Below are 23037 nucleotides of genomic sequence, written 5' to 3'. Positions count from 1 at the left end.
GTCTGCTCTTAAAGTCTGCTCCTAGCTTGTCTTGCTTCTGGCCAGAAACCACTGTTTGACACAGAATCCCACCTACCTACCTATCTACCTACCCATCCTGTGACTCCCCAGAGCAGCTTTCTATGGGACCTGTCTGCTCACAGGACCGCAAAAGAACCCTCCTTCTGGACCTTTATAGCAGCAGAGCCCCTGCATGTGGCTTCACTGAGTCCAGCTGCTCAGGAAGCCTTCACAGACTCACCAACCCCACCGCTGGTCTTCCCACTCCTCCTGGGGTCTCCTCAAACCATCCCCGTACATCTTTAAGGACCACTGCCCTCTAGATCCCTGCAATGAAGGACTCCTTCTTCCCCAGATTGTCACTCCCATCTGCCTCCTGCCTAGCACAGAGCTTTGTATACAGCAGGTGCTTAATATAGACAAATGTCAGTGTGAATCTCTCATGTGGTCACATTTGTTTCCTGTCATCTTTGCAGAACCCCTGAGGCTGCTGCCTTAAGGCCAGAGAAGGGAATCCTAGCAATTGTGAGGGGAGCTGCAGACACTCAGTGTGGGATATTTTATCTCTCTGGCAAATTAAAATTAAAATCCAGGCCCTTAAAAATTATTATAATTTCAGATTTGCTTTATCTTAATTTCTCCTGGTACTTAATCAGTAGCAGCAAAGAAAAAGTTGCGTTTAGTTTCTCCCTCTGTTGAGTCGCTAATGATCTGTAAACAAACACTCCAGACTGAGTCTTAAAGAGACCCTGGGATCCTTGTGCGATGTGAAATTCCTTTCGCACCTTGCATTATTTCCTCTTCTCATTATCTCTTTGCTGGTAGGCTGTTCAGCTCTTGAGAGCACATGTTTTTATTAGATAATCTTAATGATCAAAAGGTAGCATAAATTAGCCATTCGGCTCGAGGGTTTAAGAGACAGACTTCCACGGCTGGAATCCCTTACAGGGGAGCCTTGATATCTCCGTGCTTTTTCCTTATCTATAGGGTCAACACAATTAAGAACAGGAGCTAACAGAGGAAAAGCATTACATGCATAACCAGTAGTTTCTACTGTTATGACTATTGTTTGAAATGAAGAGATGGAAGAGGGCTGGCAACACGTATATCGATGTCAGCACTTCTACTGGTTCTGAAGATGTGATGTTTTGGAGGACACTGGCTCCCTGAGCTTTGGAGCTGGGCAGATCCTGGTTCAAACCTCAGCTCTGCTGCTTAAAAATCACCTGCTTTAAAGACGTCTTTTCATCTCCCGCAGCCTCAGTTTCTTCTTGTGTAAAATGGGAGTAACGGGCCCTGCTTTCCTGCTGCTTGACAAGATCGAGAGGGGAGAGAGAAGAGCCGTGTGTGTGGCAGAACGGCTGGCATGGGATGTGACACTCACGAAGGCTTGTTTCCTCTTGTGCTGGTTTTCCTGCTCAATAAATATTTATGGAACAGAGGTCACTTTCTCAAAAGTCACTTAAACACTGGGGACTCTGCTCTGTCATCTGGAAAGCGGTGATGAGAATGTCTAGATGCCAGGGGTGCTGGGGGTTTGAAATGAGACAGCCATAGTAGGTTCTTACTAAAGGTCTACATGCCCCCTTCTCCAGCCCGGGGAGGATCAGGATGTTTTCTGAAGCTCTAGGCACTAGGCTGCCTGGGCATCTCCGGTCACTCTTTTCTGCTTCCAAGTATCACTTGACTCAGTGTATCAGCCAAAGTCTGGCTCTAGCTGGATGCTGGGAACATGGGATGGGCAGGATGACTTCTTTCAAGGGTGAGGGAAACTGACATGTAAACAAAAAATGTGGGGAGTGGATAGAATTATAACTATGCTGCTACAGGCTGAGGGGCAACACGGAAGAGGTCATGCCCTCCCCTCTCTGTCTCGCATCCGCCTTGACCTCCCCGATTGGCTATTCTTCCACCCACCTACAGACTCGCCCATCTATGCCAGCAGCTGGTCAGCAACTTCTCCCCTGCAAGGCCAAACAGTAAATATTTTGACTTTGTGGGCCGTACAGGGTCTCTAGGAATTACTCAACTGTCTCTGCGGTCACAGATATCTAAACCAAGGGGCATAGTTATGTTTCAGCCCAACCTGATCTGCCATAAGAGACAGCACGTGTGGTTTGACCACGGGCAGTAGTTTCCTGACCCCTGATCTAGGCAAACATGCACTTGCCTCCTGTGCCCCTGTGTACACTGCACACCAAGGACTTGCCTTCTCTTCTTTTCCTGCCAGGAACAGCAACCTCCCCGGGGGGCCTCAGAACCCGTGGGGTCCAACTCTTCTCTGCCATCCCTCACCACCCTCCAGCCACGATGACTTTCTCCGACCTCCTCAAAAGCTCTTTCCTGCCTCGAGGATTTAACAGTCTGAACTTCTTGCAATCCTCACTCCATCACCTTGCTCCCCATCTCCCTAATTTGTCCACTTTCTCTTCAACCTTCACGTCTCAGCTTGAAGGTCATGTCTCCAAGGGGGGCCTCTCCCGGTCCTTCACTTGCATACCCCTACACATTTCCACTCAGTGGCGTTTCCAACAATTCCATTCAAATAATTACCAGAGCTATTTCCTTCGCCCCCCCTTGCCACAAGCACAGTGTTCAGCACCCAGCAAACATCGATAACTGTGTGACTAAATGCAAGATGTGACCCAGCGGCTGATCTGCACCATCCTTGGCCTGGTTCTCTGGCTTATGTGAGCGCCACAGCCGCTCCATTCTGCAGACTATAGCAGTGGGGTTTCACACAGTCCTGACTGCCCATCCATCATTTTATTTTAAGCACATTACTTCTCTGCCCGAAAAGAAGAGGAGGATACAATTAGGCCTGTATCCCCCACTTGCTTAATATTTCAATTTCCCCCAGGGCACTCCCTTCAAGTGGAGATCACAGCTCATGAATATTAAATGTCTCTTCCGACCCACCATGGTCCCCAAGAAAGAGTAGAGAAAGCCAGGGACTAGGAAAGACTCCTGCCCCCAGCCCTCTCCCCTCTGCGGGCTCTCTGGGACCTGCAGTCCTGACCACACAAATGCACAGCAAGGCACCTGCGGGGGAAGCCTGGTTTCTGGTCACTTTAAATGCCACAGAGAAGACCTTGTTCTTGGCTACCCAGATTCACCTGTCTTGGTTGTGGACTGCGTTTCAAATGCGCACATCAAAGTGTGGTCTTAATTCCTCGATTTCAGGAAAGCTCTGAGTCCTTCTGAGCCTGACCCCTCCATGGGAGCCACGAGGCCAACCTGGACCGAGGGTGAGAATTCCTCCCTTCTGGCATCTGAGGCCATCCTGTTTCTTTTCATTCCCGACTGGCCTCTCTGTGGGGTAGGCCTCCCAGGCTTCTAAAGGAGGTGGTAAGCCGTGGTCTGAGGCTGGATGGCAGGCTTGATCCTAACCGGTGCTGACTCGAGGGTGTGTGAATGCATCCATCAGACCTCCCGGTTGAGGACTTCAGATCTTTAGACCGCCCTGCACGGCAGCCTTCCGCCCCATCGCCTCCCCGTCCTCTTGTCTTTGTCCCCTCAGTGACCCCCTCTGACCCTCTGGGTTAAAGGAATTCCTTTCTCCTCCCCAAGCCCTCATTTCTTTTAAAATGCACAGTTTAAAAACAACAACGATCTGGGATTTAAATTCTGGAAGTCAGGGTTGGAAGAGTCCTGGAGCTCATCTAGATCACTCCCATCACGCGACAGCTGGGGAGACTGAGATCAAGGGGCCTCCGTCACTTCTCCTGATGACAGGATGCAGCTAAGGACCATTTGCCCAGAGATGGACCTGTGGCCTTTGCATCCCTCACAACTGGGAAAGCAAATGGGAGGGGAAGATAATAGACATGTCTTCCGATTGCCATGCACCGTGCTAGACACTCTACAGACGCTGTTTCCATCTTTCTCTAAACATAACTGTGTTATGATTATGTCCATTTTCCAGAACAGAAGACTGGGACTCAGAGAGAGGATGGGAGATGCTCAAGATGACCCAGGGAGTGATTAAAATCAATAGACCTTTGAACTCAGGCTCCTTGGCCTGACATTGCCATGACAACGGACTGAAGTGTCAAACTCCTCCTAGGCTAAAACACAATGTGGCTATATTCAATGGAGGGTGAGCTATTATAAACAAAAATGCAGCCCCAAACACAGAATGGCCCTAAGTCAAGGGCCTGGGGTTTGTGGAGTAGAATGTTTATAGGGTGATAATAACTGAAAATTGTCGTTTTCATGACTCATGAAAAAGGCACTGGAAGGATCTTTGCATTCACTTTTGTTTCCTGCTGTGTCAGTGGCAACACAGCAGAAATAGTGGAAAAAAGAGGCTCTCCACTGCTTTTGGTGAGGCATGTCTGGATGCTGGACACAGTCTTTAAAAACAGGTGGACAAAACAGGTGGACTGGAGTTAAAATCTCCTACTCTGACCCAGTTGGCTGTTTGACTTAGGACAATTCACCTACACTCGCAGTGTTTCAGCATCCTCATCAGCAAAATGGGCATTCTTATTCTGAGGAAGCAGACTTGCAGGAAGGGTAAATGAAATCATTTAACAAAAGGGCTCTTAGCACAGAAGTTGGTCCACTTGGGTGCCTGATAAATGAAATAATTTCACGGTCAAGTATGCAGACTTTGCTTAGGTACTGTGAATCCCATCTCTGCTTTTTCTAGCTATGTGACCTTGGGCAAGTTATTTAACCTCTCTGAACCTCTACACAACTGGGATCAACATCATTTATGTCATTGGGTTCCTGGGAAGATGGACATAAGTTTCAAATTAATGATATGGATGACAACAATAGCATCATTAGCGAGCACATACATATCACCTACTAGGTATCACTTATAAAATGTTTTACGTACTTAATCTCATTTCATCTTAACAACTGTGAGAGGCAGGGACTATTACTAACCCATTGCACTGATGAGCAAACTGAGGCACAGAGAAAATTTGTTTGGCTCTTGCTTCTCACCCAAAATCCATGCCCATAATCATGATATCCATGCTAGCTGACAGATGACCACCACTAACACTTCTCTTTCCTTCTTGTAAAGACAGGTCTTCAAGTTAAAAGAAGTTTTATTTCAAGAAAGTATTTTGGCGACAGTCACTATTTCCCATAGAGGGAGGTCTGAAAAACAGTGTATGGCCAGGAGACATTTTGTTTTTTTCTTACTTCAGTTTTTTTTGTTGTTGTTGTTAAGGTAAGAGGTGGGTCATCTATTATGATTTCACGTTGTTAGAAAGAAAAATAATAATAAACACAACTCCCAGCAGAGCCCATGCTTCCGCCTCTTCCCCTCCCCCTACCAGATGCTATTTTCCTCTTCAGTCGGTGTTGTTCTAAACTCTCATCAGAATATCCACCAAGAAGACACAGCGATTCATCTTCTTGTTTTCCTTTCTCGCCTTGGCTGGGAGCAGGCCAGGGCAGCCTGACAGAGGGGCCACAAGGCCTGGTGACCCCCTGCCCCTCCCAGGGACTGATGGGGAAATGGATTGATCCCTCCTCCCCCCCTTATCTACGCACAGATAATTTAGTTATTGGCTCTGGCTCTAGGATAGGGCTGGGGATGCTGTGTCTTGCCCAGAGACCAAGTGATGCTGATGGCAGGGAGTGGGGGAGAGGGGAGGGGAGGGGAGCGGGAGAGAAAGAGAGCCAGGCTGGGAATGTGTGTGTGTTTGTGTCTGCAAAAGACAACCTGGGGGTCCACTTGCTTTGTTCGCTTAACTGTATGTCAGCATCAAGCAGGATTTGAACCCCCAAAACCCTTAATTGAATGTTTGACAAATTGAGGATTCCTCACTGTCAGACTGGGAAAGGAGCCTCAGCAAGCTCATTCTCATTTCACAAAGGGAGAAACTGATGCCCCCCAGGGGAGATCCCAAGCTGCAACCCAGACTCTCAAGTCTGAGCTGAGACCCCAGCTCTCCTGAAGAACCCAGGGCGGTAAATCAATGTGGCATGAAGAGCCTTCTACAATCACAACCCCTATAATGGCTTAAATGTCATCTCCGAAGGTAGCGCGTTTCCAGCACCCGCTGGAGATATATGACTGAGTATAACCTCTGTTGGGGATGCTTCCCATTTTGTCTGACTAATTTGACCATTACCTCCCCTCCTTCAGCTTTTATCAGCAGCCTGTCTGTAGTTTATGACTCAGTGCTTTAGACACAGAATTCCCAACTCTGCGAACAATGCCTCCAGCCAGAGCTGCTCAGGGTGGGGTGCAGAGAGTTATCAGTTTACTGATGATACCACATTTTTTTAACTGAAAAACTTAGGCCTGGGATATGTTATATGTGAAAAGGGGGAGAAAGGACAAGATAATTTCCACATTGCTAGGGACGGAGCCTCATTGCCTAAGAGGTCTTGTGGGTGGTGTTCCTATTAACAAGCAACTTATTATGTGTTGGGGATGAGGGCTCTGGGGGTGGGACAGTGGGAAAGGGAAGTCCTGGGCTGTTGCATAATAACACATTGGCACCTTGGGAATACTTCCGGATGTGTGGGCTTCTGCAGCATGAATGAGAATGCCACCATAAATCTGCCACCCACCCTCACACTGCTGGTACCAGAGCCAGGGAAAACATCAGTCCGGCTCGATGGTCGTCGACAAGAACACAAATAAGGAGAAAAGGAAGGGAGGAAGAAAACATGGAAAGAAGGAAGGAAGGGAGGGAGTGAGAGTGTCATTCAGCTAGGGAGGCAGAGATGCTGCAGAGAGAAGCCAGAGAGGCTCTGTACTTGGTCTGGAGATAGAATCACAGTTCTTTGAGATGAGTGACCTTGGACAAGTGAAGGCATCCTGTGTGTATGCTCTGGGCTCAGTCTTGTCAGAACTCTTCACAAAACCCCAAGGACTACAGTCCACCAGGCTCCTCTGTCCATGGGATTTTCCAGGAAAAAGCACTGGAGCAGGTAGCCATTTCCTACTCCAGGAGATCTTCCCGACCCAGAGATCGAACCCGCGTCTCCTGCGTTGGCAGGCGGATTCTTTACCACTATGCCACCTGGGAAGCCCCTTCAGGCATCCTAGTAGGTCTCAGATCCCTCATCTGGATCTAAGAGACCTCCACAGGCTCACCTTAAACAAAGGTGGATGACGTAGGGCAGGCTACCTGGCGAGTATCCACACGTGGTGGGCGTGCTGATATTCACCCCTATCTCAGCGCCCACTGAGGGAAGTACTGGGTAATGTGCATCAGACACATTCAACTTGCTAGGAACAGGGCTGAACCTCACCGCATCTTATGACAACAATATTCAGTAGGGCTTCTAAGTGACAATCAGCAGAAACCAACTTCGGCTAATTCAGGCAAAACAAGCAAACAAGCAAAATCTATTCAAAGAATATTGGATACTTATGGAAGACTCCCTGGGAGGGCTGGAGAGTGTTTTGAAGGCTGATTTTGAGCTCACGGTGCAGCCCCAGGCCTATTGTTGCGAAGACATCTCAGAGTTTTGGCTCCATCGGTGCTGTCAGTGGTCCTTTGGAAACACATGGGTTGTGACCACTGCCACCATCTTCATCAAATTGGTTTGATTTGATGAAGCAGGGTCCTTATGTCTTCTAATTCATTCTGGGGTTGATGTGTCTGGCTGGTGATCGGGGAGAGGGTAGGTCACATGTCCACATTCAGCTACAAGAAGGACTGGGAGGAAGAGGTGCTGGCATCACCGACTTCTTTTTTTCTTAGTAAGTCTTTATTGAATTTGTTACTGTATTGCTTCTGTTTCATGTTTTGGTTTTCCTGCCACTAGGCATATGGGATCTTAGCTTCTCCACCAGGGATTGTACACATACCCTCTGCACTGGAAGGCCAGGTCTTAACCACTGGACGACCAGGGAAGTCTCCGCATTACCAGCTTCTGTGGTGGGGCTCTGCTTCACTATTATCACAACAAGGAGAGTTCTTTCCTAAATCTAGGAAAGGGATTCAAATAACGTGTCCACAAATATTGGTAAATATCTTCTGCAATGAAGCCCCAGGACTGCTCCCATTTTCTGGATGAGAACACTGAAGCTTAGCCAAGGCCACATGTCTAAGTCATGGTGTCAACCCAAGTCAGTCTCACTCAAGCCCGTTTTCCTGGCTACCAACTTGACCACCGACTTGACACGTGTCATGATGAGAACAACATCCACCCCAGCAACGCCTCCCACATTCCAGCCCCATTTCTCTGACTCATCTAAGCTGGATCTTTTGGGAGCCACAGATTCACTGTCTGTTTTTCAGTTATTCTTCTTAGAGGAAGATGTTTTTCTAGACTCAAAGCCATGGAGTCTGTTCTTGGAATGTAGCTGGATCTCAGGACAGACCCCTTTCTTCCTGGAATGTCCTGTCCCTCAGAGTCCCTATGATGGAATCCTACATGGTGAGGTGGAGGTGCGTAACTGAGGTCCCTCCTCTAACACAACCACAGTCAGCAGGCAGGGGGAACGCAGAGCCTTCCCTGGACACCATCCACACCACTGACAGTTCTGTATTTCATTCCATTAATTCATTAAGTGAACTGTTCCATAGCAGTATGTTCCTTGCTCACACTCCCAAAGCCCTACAAGACCAAGAGCTGTCTGGTAAATAATATTTTGCAGGAAGCTCACCACAGTAAGCCCTGGAGTCAGACTCTCTGGGTGAAAGTCCCAGCTCTACCACTTAACTGCATATCCTTAGTTCACCTCCTCACGCCTCAGCTTCCTGGTTTGTAAACGCAGGGTACTGAAAGAGTTGGTAGGAGAATGACAGTTTAGAAATGCATCCGGCATATGATAGGTGCTCAGTACATATCATTAGCAACAGCAGAACATTTAGGATCTACTGGAGAATAACAGTATGTGAAGTAGATCTAGGGCCTTCCCTGGTGGTACAGTGGCTAAGAATCCATCTGCCAATGCAGGGGACACGGTTTCCCTTGGTCCGGGAAGATTCCACATGCCATGGAGCAACTAAGTCCATGAGTCACAACTACCGAGTCCATGTGCTACAGCTACTGAAGCCTGCATGCCTAGAGCCTGTGCTCTGCAACAAGAGAAGCCACTGTAATGAGTAGCCTGTGTACCACAACTAGAGAACAGCCCCCGCTCATCACACACAGAAAAAGCCTGCAGACAGCAACAAAGACCTAGTGCAACCATAAAAAAATAAATAAATGCTTAAAAAATAACAATATAAAGTAGATTTGGAGGTTCCAAGTCTCATCCTCTTGGTAACTTCCTCATCTTCACTCTTCCCCCTCTTAAGCATTTCAGTGAACACAGCTTGAAAATCAGGATCTATTCCAGTTACTTGGGCCAAAGTGTAGGTGGGGAAGCAACGCCTCTAGAGGTAAAGCAAGAGAGGACCGGACTCAGGGTCTCCCAGGCCCCATTACCGTAGGCATAAAATGCAGTTATTTTTTCTAAGAAATGGTGAACCATGCCATAATGTTCATCTCCTCTTTGCACTAGTCTCCAGCAACCAATAATATCAAAGACCCCAAATCTGTGGACCAACAAATGTCATCTGTAATGAGCCAGATAATAAATATTTTAGGCTCTTCAGCCCCTGGGGTCTCTGCTGCAACTACTCAGGTCTATGGTTGCAGCAAAAAAGCTGCCACAGAGTAATAAGAGATGGGTGCACTGTGTTCTAGGACTTCCCAAGTGGTGCAGTGGTAAAGAATCCATCTACCAACGCAGGAGATGCAAGAGACAGGGGTTCAATCCCTAGGTCCAGAAGATCCCCTGGAGGAGGGTATGGCAACCCACTCCAGTATTCTTGTCTGGAGAATTCTATGGACAGAGGAGCCTGGCAGGCTACAGTCTATGGGGTCACAAAAAGTTGGACATGACTGAGCATCCATGCATGGTGTTACATTCTGTATTAGTCGCTCAGTCGTGTCCGACTCTGCGACTCCATGGACTGTAGCCCACCAGGCTCCTCTGCAAGAATACTGGAGTGGGTTGCCATTTCCTTCTCCAGGGGATCTACCCAACCCAGGGATCAAACTCAGGTCTCCTGCATTACAGGAGGACTCTTTATGGTCTGAGCCACCAGGAAGGCCCCTTGTACATTCTAGAAAACTTTATTTACAAATATAGGCAGTAGACCAGTTCCAGCTCATGGACTGTAACTTGCAGACCTGTTCCACAGACCATACCATCCGAACTTCACCACATTCTAGCTCTGCCCAGAAGCCCTTGAGACACATGCCATCTTAATGCTAGTAAAATGGGTGGACATCGTCCAGCGAGATCTGAATGTACTGTTGGGTGTCATGGGATGAGGTCCAAGCTGACAAGCAGAACTCACGATTATGAGAAATAGTCACACACTTTGGAAACCACACAACAGAAGTGCAGGTAAGGCTTTTAGAGACCACCTAATATAATCCTTTCAATTTATGGGAGGTAAGTCCAGACTAGGGAGGTGACTTGGCCAGTTTCAACTAACATGTTCCCAGCATAGCTGGGACCAGAGTGCCTGGTTTTATGACATTTAATCCAAGGCTCTTTCTACCATACCACTAGATTCATACCAAGATTTTATTATGAATTGCACTCAAATCAACAGAGAGAGAGGTAAAAAAAAAAAATCTGCACTTTAAAAGCCCAAGTCCCTGCCTGGAAACTCTGTGTCCTTCCTCCCTCCCTATCTTCCTTTTCTTCCATCCACAAACAGGTGTGGGGCACCTCTACTGTGTTGCTCAGCCCTCACTTGGTGCCAAGGAGAAAGTAAGTGGTCAATAAATGTGTTTGAGAACGGAACACACCGTAAATGATATGTGGCAAAGAGCTCACAGCACGCCAGGAGAAGGGAGGTCTCAAAGCTGCTCCCTGATGTGCTGCAAACAGTAGAACCAATGACATTTCCTCCCCTTCAGTCCTCCAAGAAAATTGCCTTTCAGAGAGAAATCTTCCCACCTAGGGTTTCCTCCTTTCCTTAGATGGAGCACCTCTGTCTTTTATACTTGCAAATGAATTGTGATTAGTTTTCACCTCCAGCCCAGGGGATTAGCCAGGGGACCTTTGATCTTCAGGTATCGATTTGCATCTTAAAGGAAGCATGATCTCATCTGGGCCAGCTCAAAATTCCATCCCTGCCCCCCAAGCCCTGTCTGTTTACCAGCCCCCGGGCTGACCAGGGGCCTCCCAAGTGGGGCTAAAACAACAAGACCAGCCAGACTCCTGGAGAAGGCGGAGGAAAACAAATTTCCCATCTGACTCCGTGAAGGTGGGAAAAGGACATTTGCTTTCTAAACATGGGCTGGTCTGTTATTCCTCTTCCTCAAGTCAGAGAGCCTGGATCCTGGCTGGAGGCTGTGGAGTAAAATGAACTGAGCTTGGGTGCAAGAATCAGACAAGAGCAGGTTCAAGTCCTTGTTCTGTCTTCAAGCCTAACCTGTGTGACTCCGGACATGTTTCACAATCTCTCTGGCTTCTATACTTTTCTCATCTCTAAAGAAATAATAAAAGCCTTAAACATCTATACAAATAATAACCATTTCAGACGGTTGGGATGAAGAGCAGTCAATGTAAGATAAAGCTGGATCAGAAGGGTTATCCATTACCACCGTCATCTATGAGAATATAAGCTCCAGGAGGGCAGAACACCTGCCCTCTGTCTGTCTGTTTCCACAGCTGTGTTCACTGGTGCCTAAAACAGAGTCTGGCTCCCAGGAGGCACTCAATACATATGTGTAATAGAAAGGAGTGAATCATCATTTAGTTATAACCATTGCTGTTCTTGTAACTGACTAGCCATATGACACTGCCCACTTCTCCAGCTAGGCCCAGAGAAAGGGCAGACTTACCGATACAATTGAAGGAGACTTCCTGCCGACAGAAGAGCGAGCAGCCATCCCCATTGTTCTTATTCATGTCATCACACTCTTCACCTTGGCTTCTGCAGAATGGATATGGAAAGAAAATTGTCACCTCAGCTTCAGAGGCACAACTGGACATGGAAAAGCCCTCTGGGGGCTATGAGCTTTTTGGTTAGGTCTCGGACAAGTCCCTTCCCCATCTGCGTGTCTATTTCTTCCAAACGAGGTATGTGCAAGGTAAATGTGTGAGGTCCTTATGTTTGTCTTACTCTGTGTTTCTGATGACAAAGTAGAATTCCTGCTTCAGACTCATTCGCTGAGATCTCCTCTGTTAAGTTAATAAGTCAGAGGGGAGGAAGAAGAGGACAAATCAATGAACCAGACTTTGCTACTGTGTCTGGGAAATCACACTTCCATTCTAAAATGGTGGATTGAAGGGAATTTTGGAGTTTCTAAGGTATAAATGCTGTTCTTCATTGTGCCCTGCTCTGGCCCTTCTGTCATAACCCCGGTGAACATAAAGGTAGCTTTTTCTCCTACACACATTCAGATTTGATCAAAGAACACCGCCTCCTCCGTTGGGTGTGTCATTTCATGGCGTCAAGAACGCTAAGGCCTGGGACCTATGCTGCTAGGAAATAAAAATGCCTCCTCCTACTTTTTAAGGAATTATTTCCATAACCAAAGGATGATTTTGCAGTGGTTAGGATGGGCAGAAAATGAGCCACACTCTCTGAATTGGATCTAGAAGAGAAGGAGGATCAACAACTGAAAGACTGGATGTGTTACCACTTTCTGGAAAATTCCGATCCCTTTAGTCACAGGAACTTGGGTTTAGAGCCCCGTGTTCCCAACTAATTGTGTGATCTTAGACAAGTCCCTTAGTAGGGCTCTCCAACCCCCGGCACCTAATGCCTGATGATCTGATGTGGAGCTGATGCAATAATAATAGAAATAAAGTGCACAATAAATGTAATGAGTTTGAGTCATCCCCAAACCATCTCCCATCCTCCCAGTCCATGGAAAAATTGTCTTCCACGAAACCTGTCCCTAGTGCCAAAAAGGTGGGGGACCGCTGGTTAATCTCTCTCTGATCTTTCTATCTTTGACAATTTACATCAATAAAAATTGAAAACAAACTTTCCATTGTTTAGCCACAGTAAGCACATTTCAAGTCCTCAATAGCTGGATGGAACAAGTGGCAACTGGATCAGAGAGCACAGAATCTATTTCCACTATTGTAGAAAAATCCACTGAACGGTGCTATTCTGGATGTTGAATCTCAGTTTTCTCATGGGTTAAAAGGGAGATAATTACACCTACTCCTTAGCGTTGGTGCAAACATGGAAGGTAACTTAAAGTGGCGGGCCAGGTTTGCCACACACAGTGGATGATCAGAGTCACAGTCCCCACGCCCACCCACCTGCCCTGGGATGTCTCCGTAGAGTGTGTGGCCATTGTCCCTCCTTCCCCAGAGACCGGCTGGGAGTCCTGGCCCGGAAGGGGCCTCAGACTTTGCCTTTCACCCGGGCAATTAACATGGGGAAACGTTTGTTGCTTTTAGGAAGTGTCAGAGTACCAGTATGAGGCCTTGTGATCAATGCTTATGATGACCAGGACACCGCATTGATCTTTGAAGAGGCCCCCAACTTCTCTCCTATCTGCAAAGCCATTAGCAAAGAATTCTATATTCCAAGCTGGGCCCATATTCAAGCAAACCTTGCACACTGGAAATCAGTGATGGCCTTGTGAGTCTTAACTATTTCATAGGTTATCTGGGGAGAGATTTTTTTTTTTTTAACCTGGGCTGGTTTCCCTAATCCACAAAGAACACTTCTAACCCTCCTTCCCTCACCACCCAAACAGTATGTTCTATTGGTTTAAGCAAAACATGAGGGTCACCACAAATATCTTCTAGGCATGCCAGATCTATCATTAGATAGACAAGTTCTGAGAAACCTTCTTTGACCTCCCAGGCTAGAGTGGGTGGCCATCTTCTTTGAGTCCAAAGACAAGGGGCTCCATCTATCACAGCGCTTGTCAAACCAACTACCTTTGCCTGTTACTTGAGAGCACCCCACCCTAGGCTTTCAGAAGCCAAAGGACGTGACAGAGTCTTTGTCATCCTAGCACCCTGGCGCCTGGCACAGTGTCTGGGAAAGAGGAAACAGCACGGAGCTATCCCTTCGCTTGTTACTTTTGCAGCGCCATCAGTTACAGCACGGCAATGGTAAATCCAGATGAGAATGTGGCTCCTAGGCCTACACCTTGGTCCTGCTCCTTACTGGGTATGTAAGCTTCAGAAAACCATTTTAATCTTATGGGGGCAAGCTGTCTCTTTCGTGAAGTAAGGTAATAAGGCCTATCTCACATGGTTTTTGGAAGGACCCAAGGAGATTATAGTGTAGCACAGTGCCTCCTGCCTAGTAGAGTCTCAATAAATATTTACAATTATCATTATAACAGTCATCCAGTGCTTTTATTCATCAGGGGCCTCACTGAGTGTTGAGTCTATCTGGATTTCTTTGTAAATTCCTTTGCATATATACAGCAAATTAGCATGTATTATTCCATGAAAAATCCAATTAGCGAAGATGACAGCCCTTCTTCCTCTCAAAGTTTTTTTTTTTTTTTTTTTTTTGCTTAGGTAATCATTCGTCAGTTGCATTCAGTTTTCTACCAACTATGTCAACAACTATTTGGTACCTGCAGGTAATGCAATACCTATTTGATGTCTATGAAGGTTATTAATCCCAGGTACAAAATACTAAAGAACTTTGCTCAGAATGATATTTAAATTACTACTACTACTAGCAGTTTTAGGTCAGTGATAATATTGCTTGCAATGTTTTATCAGTATACCTTTGAAAAGTGAAAGTGTTAGTCATTCAGTCCTGTTTGACTCTTTGAGATCCCATGGACTGTAGCCTGCCAGACTCCTCTGTCCAGGGATTCTCCAAGCAATATTAAGTGGGTTGCCATTTCCTATTCCAGGGTATCTTCCCAACCCAGGGATTGAACTCAGGTCTCCCGGACTGTGGTCAGATACTTTACCATCTGAGCCACCAAGGAAGCTTTATCTATATCTGATTCCAAAATGGATAGACAGAATTGTAGACCAGTTCCTACACATAGTGAGTTTCTTTTTTATTCCTCTTGCTAAATTAAAAAATCCCAAGCCACAATTATGGGTTGTTGGCAATGACCGTGTCTGTTTCCTGGATGTTCTAGATATGTAGCTTAATCTTGGGCCCATAAAAGATGCAGCGCTTTCCCTGGAGATGATCTTGTTCACTTGCTCAGGGTCTATCAGACAACAGCTATATCAAAAGCTAGAAGTCGATGTCTTCGTGTGGAAGTAAACAGTGAGTAGCTTCCCTTTGCCCACTTTTGTTACATTAAGTGCCTGAAACCGTATCTTCATGTTGGATTGTTGCACCTGGATGAGGATCTTAAATATACACAATAGCACGCCATCAATGTCAATCTCTGACAAGTGTGGAGTTTTATTCTGTATGCTTGAGGAGTCAACTTCTTGGCAATCGGGTAGTTTGCATCATAATTCAACACTTAAAAATCCTTATTATTACCCCCCTCTGTATTGAAATCTAGATAATTCAGCTTTGAAATTATAAATGCAGGACGTTTAAGACGTGAATATATATATACCTGAGCTACATCACTTCAGCAAATCAGTTGAAATTGCACAAATAATCAATACTGGTCTTTATCAGTGTTAACAGTAAAGAAAAAAAAAAAGTCATTCGTTATTTCAAAAACTTGACTTAGTACCCTGCTTGTAGCAGCTGGTTTATTTCAGGGTGTTTAGGGGAGCACTATCTTGCACATACTGCTATCCTTTTGCACAATAAGTTGGGCAGATGTAACTCACTGGCTGGCATCTGATCATATTCTCGACATCTGCTTTTCCCTTCAGTGCTAAGCCATGATCAGAAGGCAAACTGCTGGCCAATAGTGGGTGTCTGTGTGAATGTGTATTCACGTACACACTCTTTCTCTGCATCACTGCATCATCCTTGCTGTGCTCCTAGCTGGTCCTTTCATTCCATAGCAGCTTTCCAGTGTATCTTACACACCAAAAAATCATCAGCATCCAGTTAAATTGCTCTTGACCTCTAGCACTAGTGTCAATGATAAACCAGTGAAACAGTCATTGAGCCCTTTTCTTTCATTATATGAACTATACCTATGAATCAATTCATGTTCTGCACATCAGTGAAATAAATTCTCTTTATAGTGCCCCTCCCCCCACAGAAATAGTAATTGCAATCCCATGGTGCACAGATATTTTGTGACACCCAATGGTGCCATTTAATGATGGAATTTTGCCAATACCATGTTGTGTCATCTCCATATGTAATATTTATTATTAAATCTGCCAATAGTTTTAAAAGTCCCTTAGCAATAGTGTGATTTGTAACTGTGATTGCAATAAAGAACACAGTTTTAGCAATAAGGAGTTTAATTGTGAACGATTCTTGGTCTCTTTTTCATCTCGAGGGCCAAAACTATTTAATTTAGTGACAAAATATTTTTGTGCTTATTCTGGAGGGGAAAAAAAAAGCCCAAAATTTTCTTTTTTTTTTTTTTTTACAACAATGCAAAAGTCTTGATGGCTTCTCGCCACTATTTCTCAGTTGCGTAACATCTTGCCCTGTGGACAGGGGATGAATGGACTGATGATTCGATAAAACCCATTTTCTAGACACACAGCTTTATATCTTCTCATCACACTTTTCCTTTCTTTTGGCTGCTCGTGTGGAATCTTTACACTTACTGATTCATTTGCCTCCTGTACTTATAGTCATATTCAGTGTTCACTCTAGAGGACTGTTTACTATTTATGGTTTCAACATTACAGAGAGTTGAAATATTTTGCTGTTTTTATGAGACTCTGACCCGTTTTGTAAATTGTTGATATAACACAATAGAAATAATAAATAAACTTTCAGTTTTAATAAATGTAAACGGTAACCAGCAAAGAATGTAAGTGTTCTCACGTAGGCGCACTGTGTCCTGTTAACTGAATGTGGACTGAGGTGGAAAAAACTAATAGAATCTTTGTAGCACACAGGGAACAATTAGGAACAAGAGCAAAGTGGTAGTCAGTGCCGAATGGTAGCTCTGTGGAAATCTTATATTATTACACATTTGAGAAATGTGTTTGCTCAAAAAAGAGTCACTGCTTTTCTTCTGAGGCCTGCAAACTACTTGCAGACAAATCGACCTGCAGATTGCTGGGGCTCCCTCACAGCTCACACCCTGAAGGGTAGCCCATAAGCTCTTCTCTTTGGCACCCTGACCACCTTCTGGCCTAATTAGCATTGCCCCCAGCCCTGTCTGTAGCTAGACCTACTTACCTCTGAATGATGCCATCACCACAGTACCCACTTCCATGGATGTATGTGGCAGCAGGTGATGGCTCACTCTCTTCATTTCCTGAAATAGTGATGACCCAATACTGGTACGTACTGCCAAGATGTACATCTCTGGAAAACATAAAAACATAAGGAAGACTATTAACTATACAGATGCAAGGCTGGGGACAGACAAAATGGATCCTCTTGAGTACATTTCTACTAGTCTGGCTTGTTTTTGATACCACACACATATTTAATTATTCAATAATTTTTATGTTTTTTTAATCAATTTTATTGAAGCATAGTTGATTTACAATGTTATATTAATTTCTGCAGTACAGCAAAGTGACTCCTTTATACACATACACACATTCTTTTGGATATTCTTTTTCACTATGGTTTGTTACAGGAGATTGAATATAGTTCCCTGTGCTGTACAGGAGGACCTTGATGTTCATTCATCCTATACATACTAGTTGGCATCTGATAATCCCAAGTTTGCAGTCCTTCCCTCCCCCATCCCACTCTCCTTTGGAAACCACAGAAGGTTCTCTATGTCTATGAGTCTGTTTCTGTTTTGTTGATATGTTCATTTGTGTCACATTTTAGAATCCATACATAAATTAGTTATCCAGTAATTTTTAATTTAATGTCTACTGTGACTAAGCCACTCTCCCACCTATGATGGGCTATACTAAAATGTAGCATCAACTGACATGCTCAGTCGCTTCAGTCGTGTCCGACTCTGTGCAACCCCATAGACGGCAGCCCACCAGGCTCCACCGTCCCTGGGATTCTCCAGGCAAGAATACTGGAGTGGGTTGCCATTTCCTTCTCCAGTGCATGAAAGGGAAAAGTGAAAGTGAAGTCGCTCAGTCGTGTCCGACTCTTAGCGACCCCATGGACTGCAGCCTACCAGGCTCCTCCGTCCATGGGATTTTCCAGGCAAGAGTACTGGAGTGGGGTGCCATTGCCTTCTCCGAGCATCAACTGACATAGGACCATGAATATTACCAGGTGGCGCTAGTGGTAAAGAATCTGCCTGCCAATGCAGGAGACACAAGAGATGTGAGTTCGATCCCTGGCTGGAGTAGAAAGTGGCAACCACTCCAGTATTCTTGCCTGGAAAATTCCATCAACAGAAGAGCCTGGCGTGCTACAGTCCATGGGGCTGCAAAGAGTTAGACACGACTGAGTGACTGAGCACTTTTTATCTTTAATTTAATCTTTAGAATAACCCTGGTGGATAAGAATTGGATGGTATATGGCTCATAACAAAGATGTCTTGGAGAATGCCATCTAGGAAAAATAAATGGCATGAGTGAAAGCACAGAGGTGGGAAAATACCATGCCAGATTCTGTGGGCATTGTCTGATCTACTGCCCTCATTTTGAGACCTGAGCAGAAACCCCATATAAGCGAGCAAGCCCTTTTCTTACATTTCACATCCAATGACTGTCCCTGCCACCTGCTCCGCTCTGTGCCTCTCACTCTTGACTAAAATAATAATAATAGCAGCATCTATTAAATAAATGTCAAGCCTGCGGCTAAGCACTGTCTGTGTGTTTTCTCATTTGAGAATCAAAACAACACTACATGTATACTACTAGTTTCACGTTTATTTTACAGATGATGAATCTGAGGCATGAAGAGATTAAGTAACTTGCTTACAACCATATGGCATCAAATTATATCCTGCACCCTGCCTCCCTAATTCCTAGTTCAGGTCTGCTTGAACAATTTCACTCCTTGCAAAGGGAAAACTTGTCCTGCAATTGCAATTCCAGGCTTTGGTTCCTGCTAGATTTCCAGTTTGCCTAGATTGCATCTCTCCTCTGCTCTCAAGACCCCACAGAGCAATGCCTGTTCCACTTTTCTGGCACTCAACCTTATACCAGATCACCTTCCTCCTCTTCTTATCTCTTCTCAGCTCCTTGCTTGAACTCCCTGCCATGGAAGGAAGCTGGATACTGGCAATTATCTTCCAGGGCACAGATATATTTATCCACATGACCAAATCACCATCCCCATTTCCTTTTTGACCATTTTCAAAGGGAAGTGTTATTCTTCTCCTTCATCTCCCTCTGCACCAATTAATTACTTTTTAATAATAAAAATGTGTCATGGGGGAAAAAAAAGCACAAAATGGTAACGCAGAGAATTCCTATCAGATTCCAGAGTTGAGGTGAGGGGGGATTCATAAACAAAAGGATGGTGTCAAAAAATCTCAAGTCCTCCTGCCCATCTGCTGTTTCAGCTGCTGCTAGGGCTGGGGCTGTTTGGATAAGGCCAATAAGATAACAGGTGCAGCAGACAGTACCTCCTGACTCTCAACACAATGACGAGCTCGAGTTTATGAGCACTGAAGGAGGCTGCCAAAGAACACGACCCTTCTGAGAATGCTGGACTTATGATCCAATAGAGAGTTTGTTTTGGCACTGCTGGGGCAGGTAAGAATATTGAGGGTAGACCAGAAATCCCTGGAGATTCCAGCAGTGTTTTGTCAATGAAAACTAAGTAGGCAAGATGCTTAAAAAACTTGAGATATCATATGTATAACTGTAGGAATAATGGTTGCCTTGTAAACCTCTGGAATGCTAATTTGTTGATATAATTAGAGGCTTTTATAAAAGTTTATTGGCTATTTGAACCACCTCTAGACCAATGAATGTATACATTTTCAGATGGTGCTTCTGAAACTGGAATATTGGGGCAGAGGGAAGAATGGCTTTCCCAGGGGATGCATGAAGGCCCAAGATAAAGATGACATGCGCTCTATTGTACATTTATTTTGCTTTAAAATATGGAGGCTGGGACTTCCTGGAGGTCCAGTGGCCAAGAATCCGCCAGGCAATATCAAGGACCTGGGTTTGATCCCTGGTCAGGGAACTAATCTCCCACATGCCCCAGGGCAGCTAGGTTCACGCACGGCAACTACTGAGCCTGTTTCCTTCGAAGCCCGCACAGCACAACTAGAAAGTGTGTGTGCTCAAACAAAAGATTCCACATGATGTAACAAAGATCCGGCATGCCACAACTAAGACCCGACACAGTCGAATAAATAAAATAAAAAAAAAATAAAGATAAAAAATACGGAGGTATGTTTTACATTAAACAATTATGGCCCAATTAGGGAATAAAATTTAAAAAATTTCTACAGGCTGCCTCCCAGGCTACTGGGGGCATATGGTCAGTGTCTGAAGCGGATGGAGCACTTGGGTGGAAAAGCGTGAGACTGTGAAGATTATGTCTCTATCCTGTGTTTTTCATTCGTGATGTGCATCCAAATGATTTATGCCTGATGATATTCAGGGCCTCTGCTAATATTTGTGAATGTTTTCTCCCCCACCTTGCCTGGCCTCCTCCCCTCTCCCTCCTCCTCCTTCTCAGTAAACACCACTTTGAGGTGAGCAAACACATGTTTCCATACTGCCCTCCACACTGGCTCTCTGGGAAGTCATAGGTGGGTGTTGCAGTGCTCTGAGCCTATTTCAGATTAGTCATGAGCCTGGTTGCACAGCATTTTCCCACAGGTTGAACGTGAGAACACATAAAGCACCTATGCGCCCAGCCAACGATAAATAGTTAACAAATGTTAACCTGTTACTATTAAAGCTGAATTATCAACATTCTCATCCACTGAGAGTTTTGCTATGCTCTCTTTACTAGAAGGAATGGAGTGACAGATAACTATATATAAACTTGGTTTGGTAAACCCATGAAGATGAATAAGATCATCATCTATCATGTGCGTCATGGTTCGATGGAAAGTCTCTTTTCTGCCACAGTGTTTGGCCAGAACACCCTCAGGGCATGCAGCGCTCTCTCTCTCTCTATCTCTCTCTCTAGGTGGCTGTTTAAACTTTTGAAATTTCTGGATCCCAGAAGGTTTGTCTTTACCCTGGGGCAAAACTGATTCCCCAGTAACTTCCACCACTGTCCTTCTTATGACATGCTGGCATTACACAGAAAGTATCTGATTGGTAGAGAAACTTTAATACCCTCCTTCCAAACAGTGCATGCATGGCACATGCATGATTATTTCTCAGAAGCCTGAGAGTGGCTCTTTGGAGCAGGGGTTGTTATCCCAAGTTCTCACATAGGAAATTAGAAGCCATTCCCTTCATTAAAAGGTAGAGAAGGGAAGTCATGGCAAAAATGCTATGAAAAAGATTATACTTTTCCATTTAAGAATTCTTGTGATAAAACTTTATTTTCTCCAAGTTAAAGTCACAATGAATGCTAAACTAGGGCTCTTTTCTCAAGAGCCTAAGGTAGAAGAGAATTTTTTGAGAAGGACAGGCTATGGTTTCTGAAGGCTTTGCTGGAGGTTAGGACCTATTTCATGGTTGGCCTAAAAGTAGGACATTAATGTCAGGTTGTTCCTTTCAGCTGCTCTGAAAACCGTCTGGAAAGTCTTAATGCTGTCACTGGAACCCGTTCCCCTCCTGAGTTCCCCAAATTCAGGCAGACCCTAAGCCTTGTCAATCTCCCCCATCCAACAGCTCCCATGTCTTTCCCTGTGCATCCCTGCTGCCACCTGCGTCCCAACCTTGACAGCTCTGGCTCGCCCTCTTGCCTCGAGCATCTCTCCTTTCCAGTCTCGCCAACACCATCAGAATATTTTTATATCCAAAGCTACTCTCCAGCTCAAAACCTCCTCATGTAGGGCAGCGATGGGCACACGCTTCCACCTGAAACTTCCTATTTCTGTTCGTTTAAAGCTAAATTTTTACCACTTCATCTGAAACACAACTAGTTTCATCACTTCTGATTTCTCTCATAGAGTTCTTAGTGCCAGTTTATTTTAAAGCTAACCTCCACTAGAATTCAATCATTAATGCCTCACATCTCAGATTAATCTCAGGCTTTTAGCTAGTAAGTTTAAATGGCAGTATTTAAATGTGATGAGATTGTTTGGCTGGTTTTGAAGGGTGGCTTATTTTGCATCCTTAGTATGACTTCTTTTTTTTTTTTTAATGCTTTTATATTTAACCATCATTGTTTCACTAATGTCTCAAATGACACATCTGCCTTAGGTTTGCATCTCTGGCAATTAGAAATAAAAACACTGACATTTCTAAGTGATATGATTTTCAGTACTTTTCCTCAGAAATGTATTGATGGTGATGTGTATCAAATTTGTAGCACAACCTGAAAGTAAATTTAGCTATAGATTATAAAATCATTATCTTAAGAAAATATATGTTATTAAGGAGTCTAAACACACCATGACCTAGCTTTTGGCAAAAATGTCAATTTCTTAAAATGTTGGTGTGTAATTAGTATCATGACAGGTCAATTAAAAACCCCTCTGAAATCTACAAGCAAGTCACTTTCTTCCTCTCAGTCTGTTTTCCTACCTTTTAATTAAGATGTATGATTCTTGTCCCATACCACTGTGAAGGTAAAATGAGAACTACAAAAGTACGATAGGAGAAAGAGGGCAGGGGAACATCATTTCACAATGGAAATACCCCATTTTGCTTGCTCCAGGAAACTCTCTCTGAGCCTCTTGATTCCTCCTTATTGACCTCCTATTGTTTCCATATTATAGCATTCATTTATCATACACTGTCTCTATAGTCTGTAACTGAACTGTATTATACTTTTTTGATACCCTACTTCTGCAATAATTATAGCAATTGTAGTTTTCATTTGTTGGCTATTTATCACATGCCAGGCACTATGCCTGGCACTTCATACGAATAACATCATTTAAGCAAAACAGCAGTCCCTTGAATATTTACTATGAAAAGTTTTTAGGTGAGGAAACAAACACCAAGAGAGGTTAAGCTACCTGCCTATAGTCACACTGCTTTTGTCACAGGACAGGAACTTAGGCAAGTCTGACTAATTCCAT

General features: G+C 44.7%; 1 protein-coding gene across 3 annotated transcripts in view; it reads right to left on the bottom strand.

Moving 5' to 3' along the window:
* PAPPA (pappalysin 1) overlaps window positions 1-23037 on the bottom strand; it is a 557592-nt gene that overhangs the window by 123974 nt on the left and 410581 nt on the right. For all 3 annotated transcript variants that reach the window (XM_081575791.1, XM_081575790.1, XM_081575782.1), the window contains 2 exons: window positions 17175-17303; window positions 11782-11873 (listed from right to left, as the gene is read on the bottom strand). In XM_081575791.1, the coding sequence (XP_081431917.1) occupies window positions 11782-11873; window positions 17175-17303 (221 nt within the window). The remainder of the gene's footprint in view (window positions 1-11781; window positions 11874-17174; window positions 17304-23037) is intronic.

This window comes from Giraffa tippelskirchi, chromosome 1, assembly GCF_054371585.1.
Source record: "Giraffa tippelskirchi isolate mGirTip1 chromosome 1, T2T-mGirTip1v1.2.pri, whole genome shotgun sequence".
Lineage (NCBI taxonomy): Eukaryota > Metazoa > Chordata > Mammalia > Artiodactyla > Giraffidae > Giraffa > Giraffa tippelskirchi.
The sequence above is the reverse complement of the archived record's forward strand: the minus strand, read 5'-3'. Positions and strand labels throughout refer to the sequence as shown.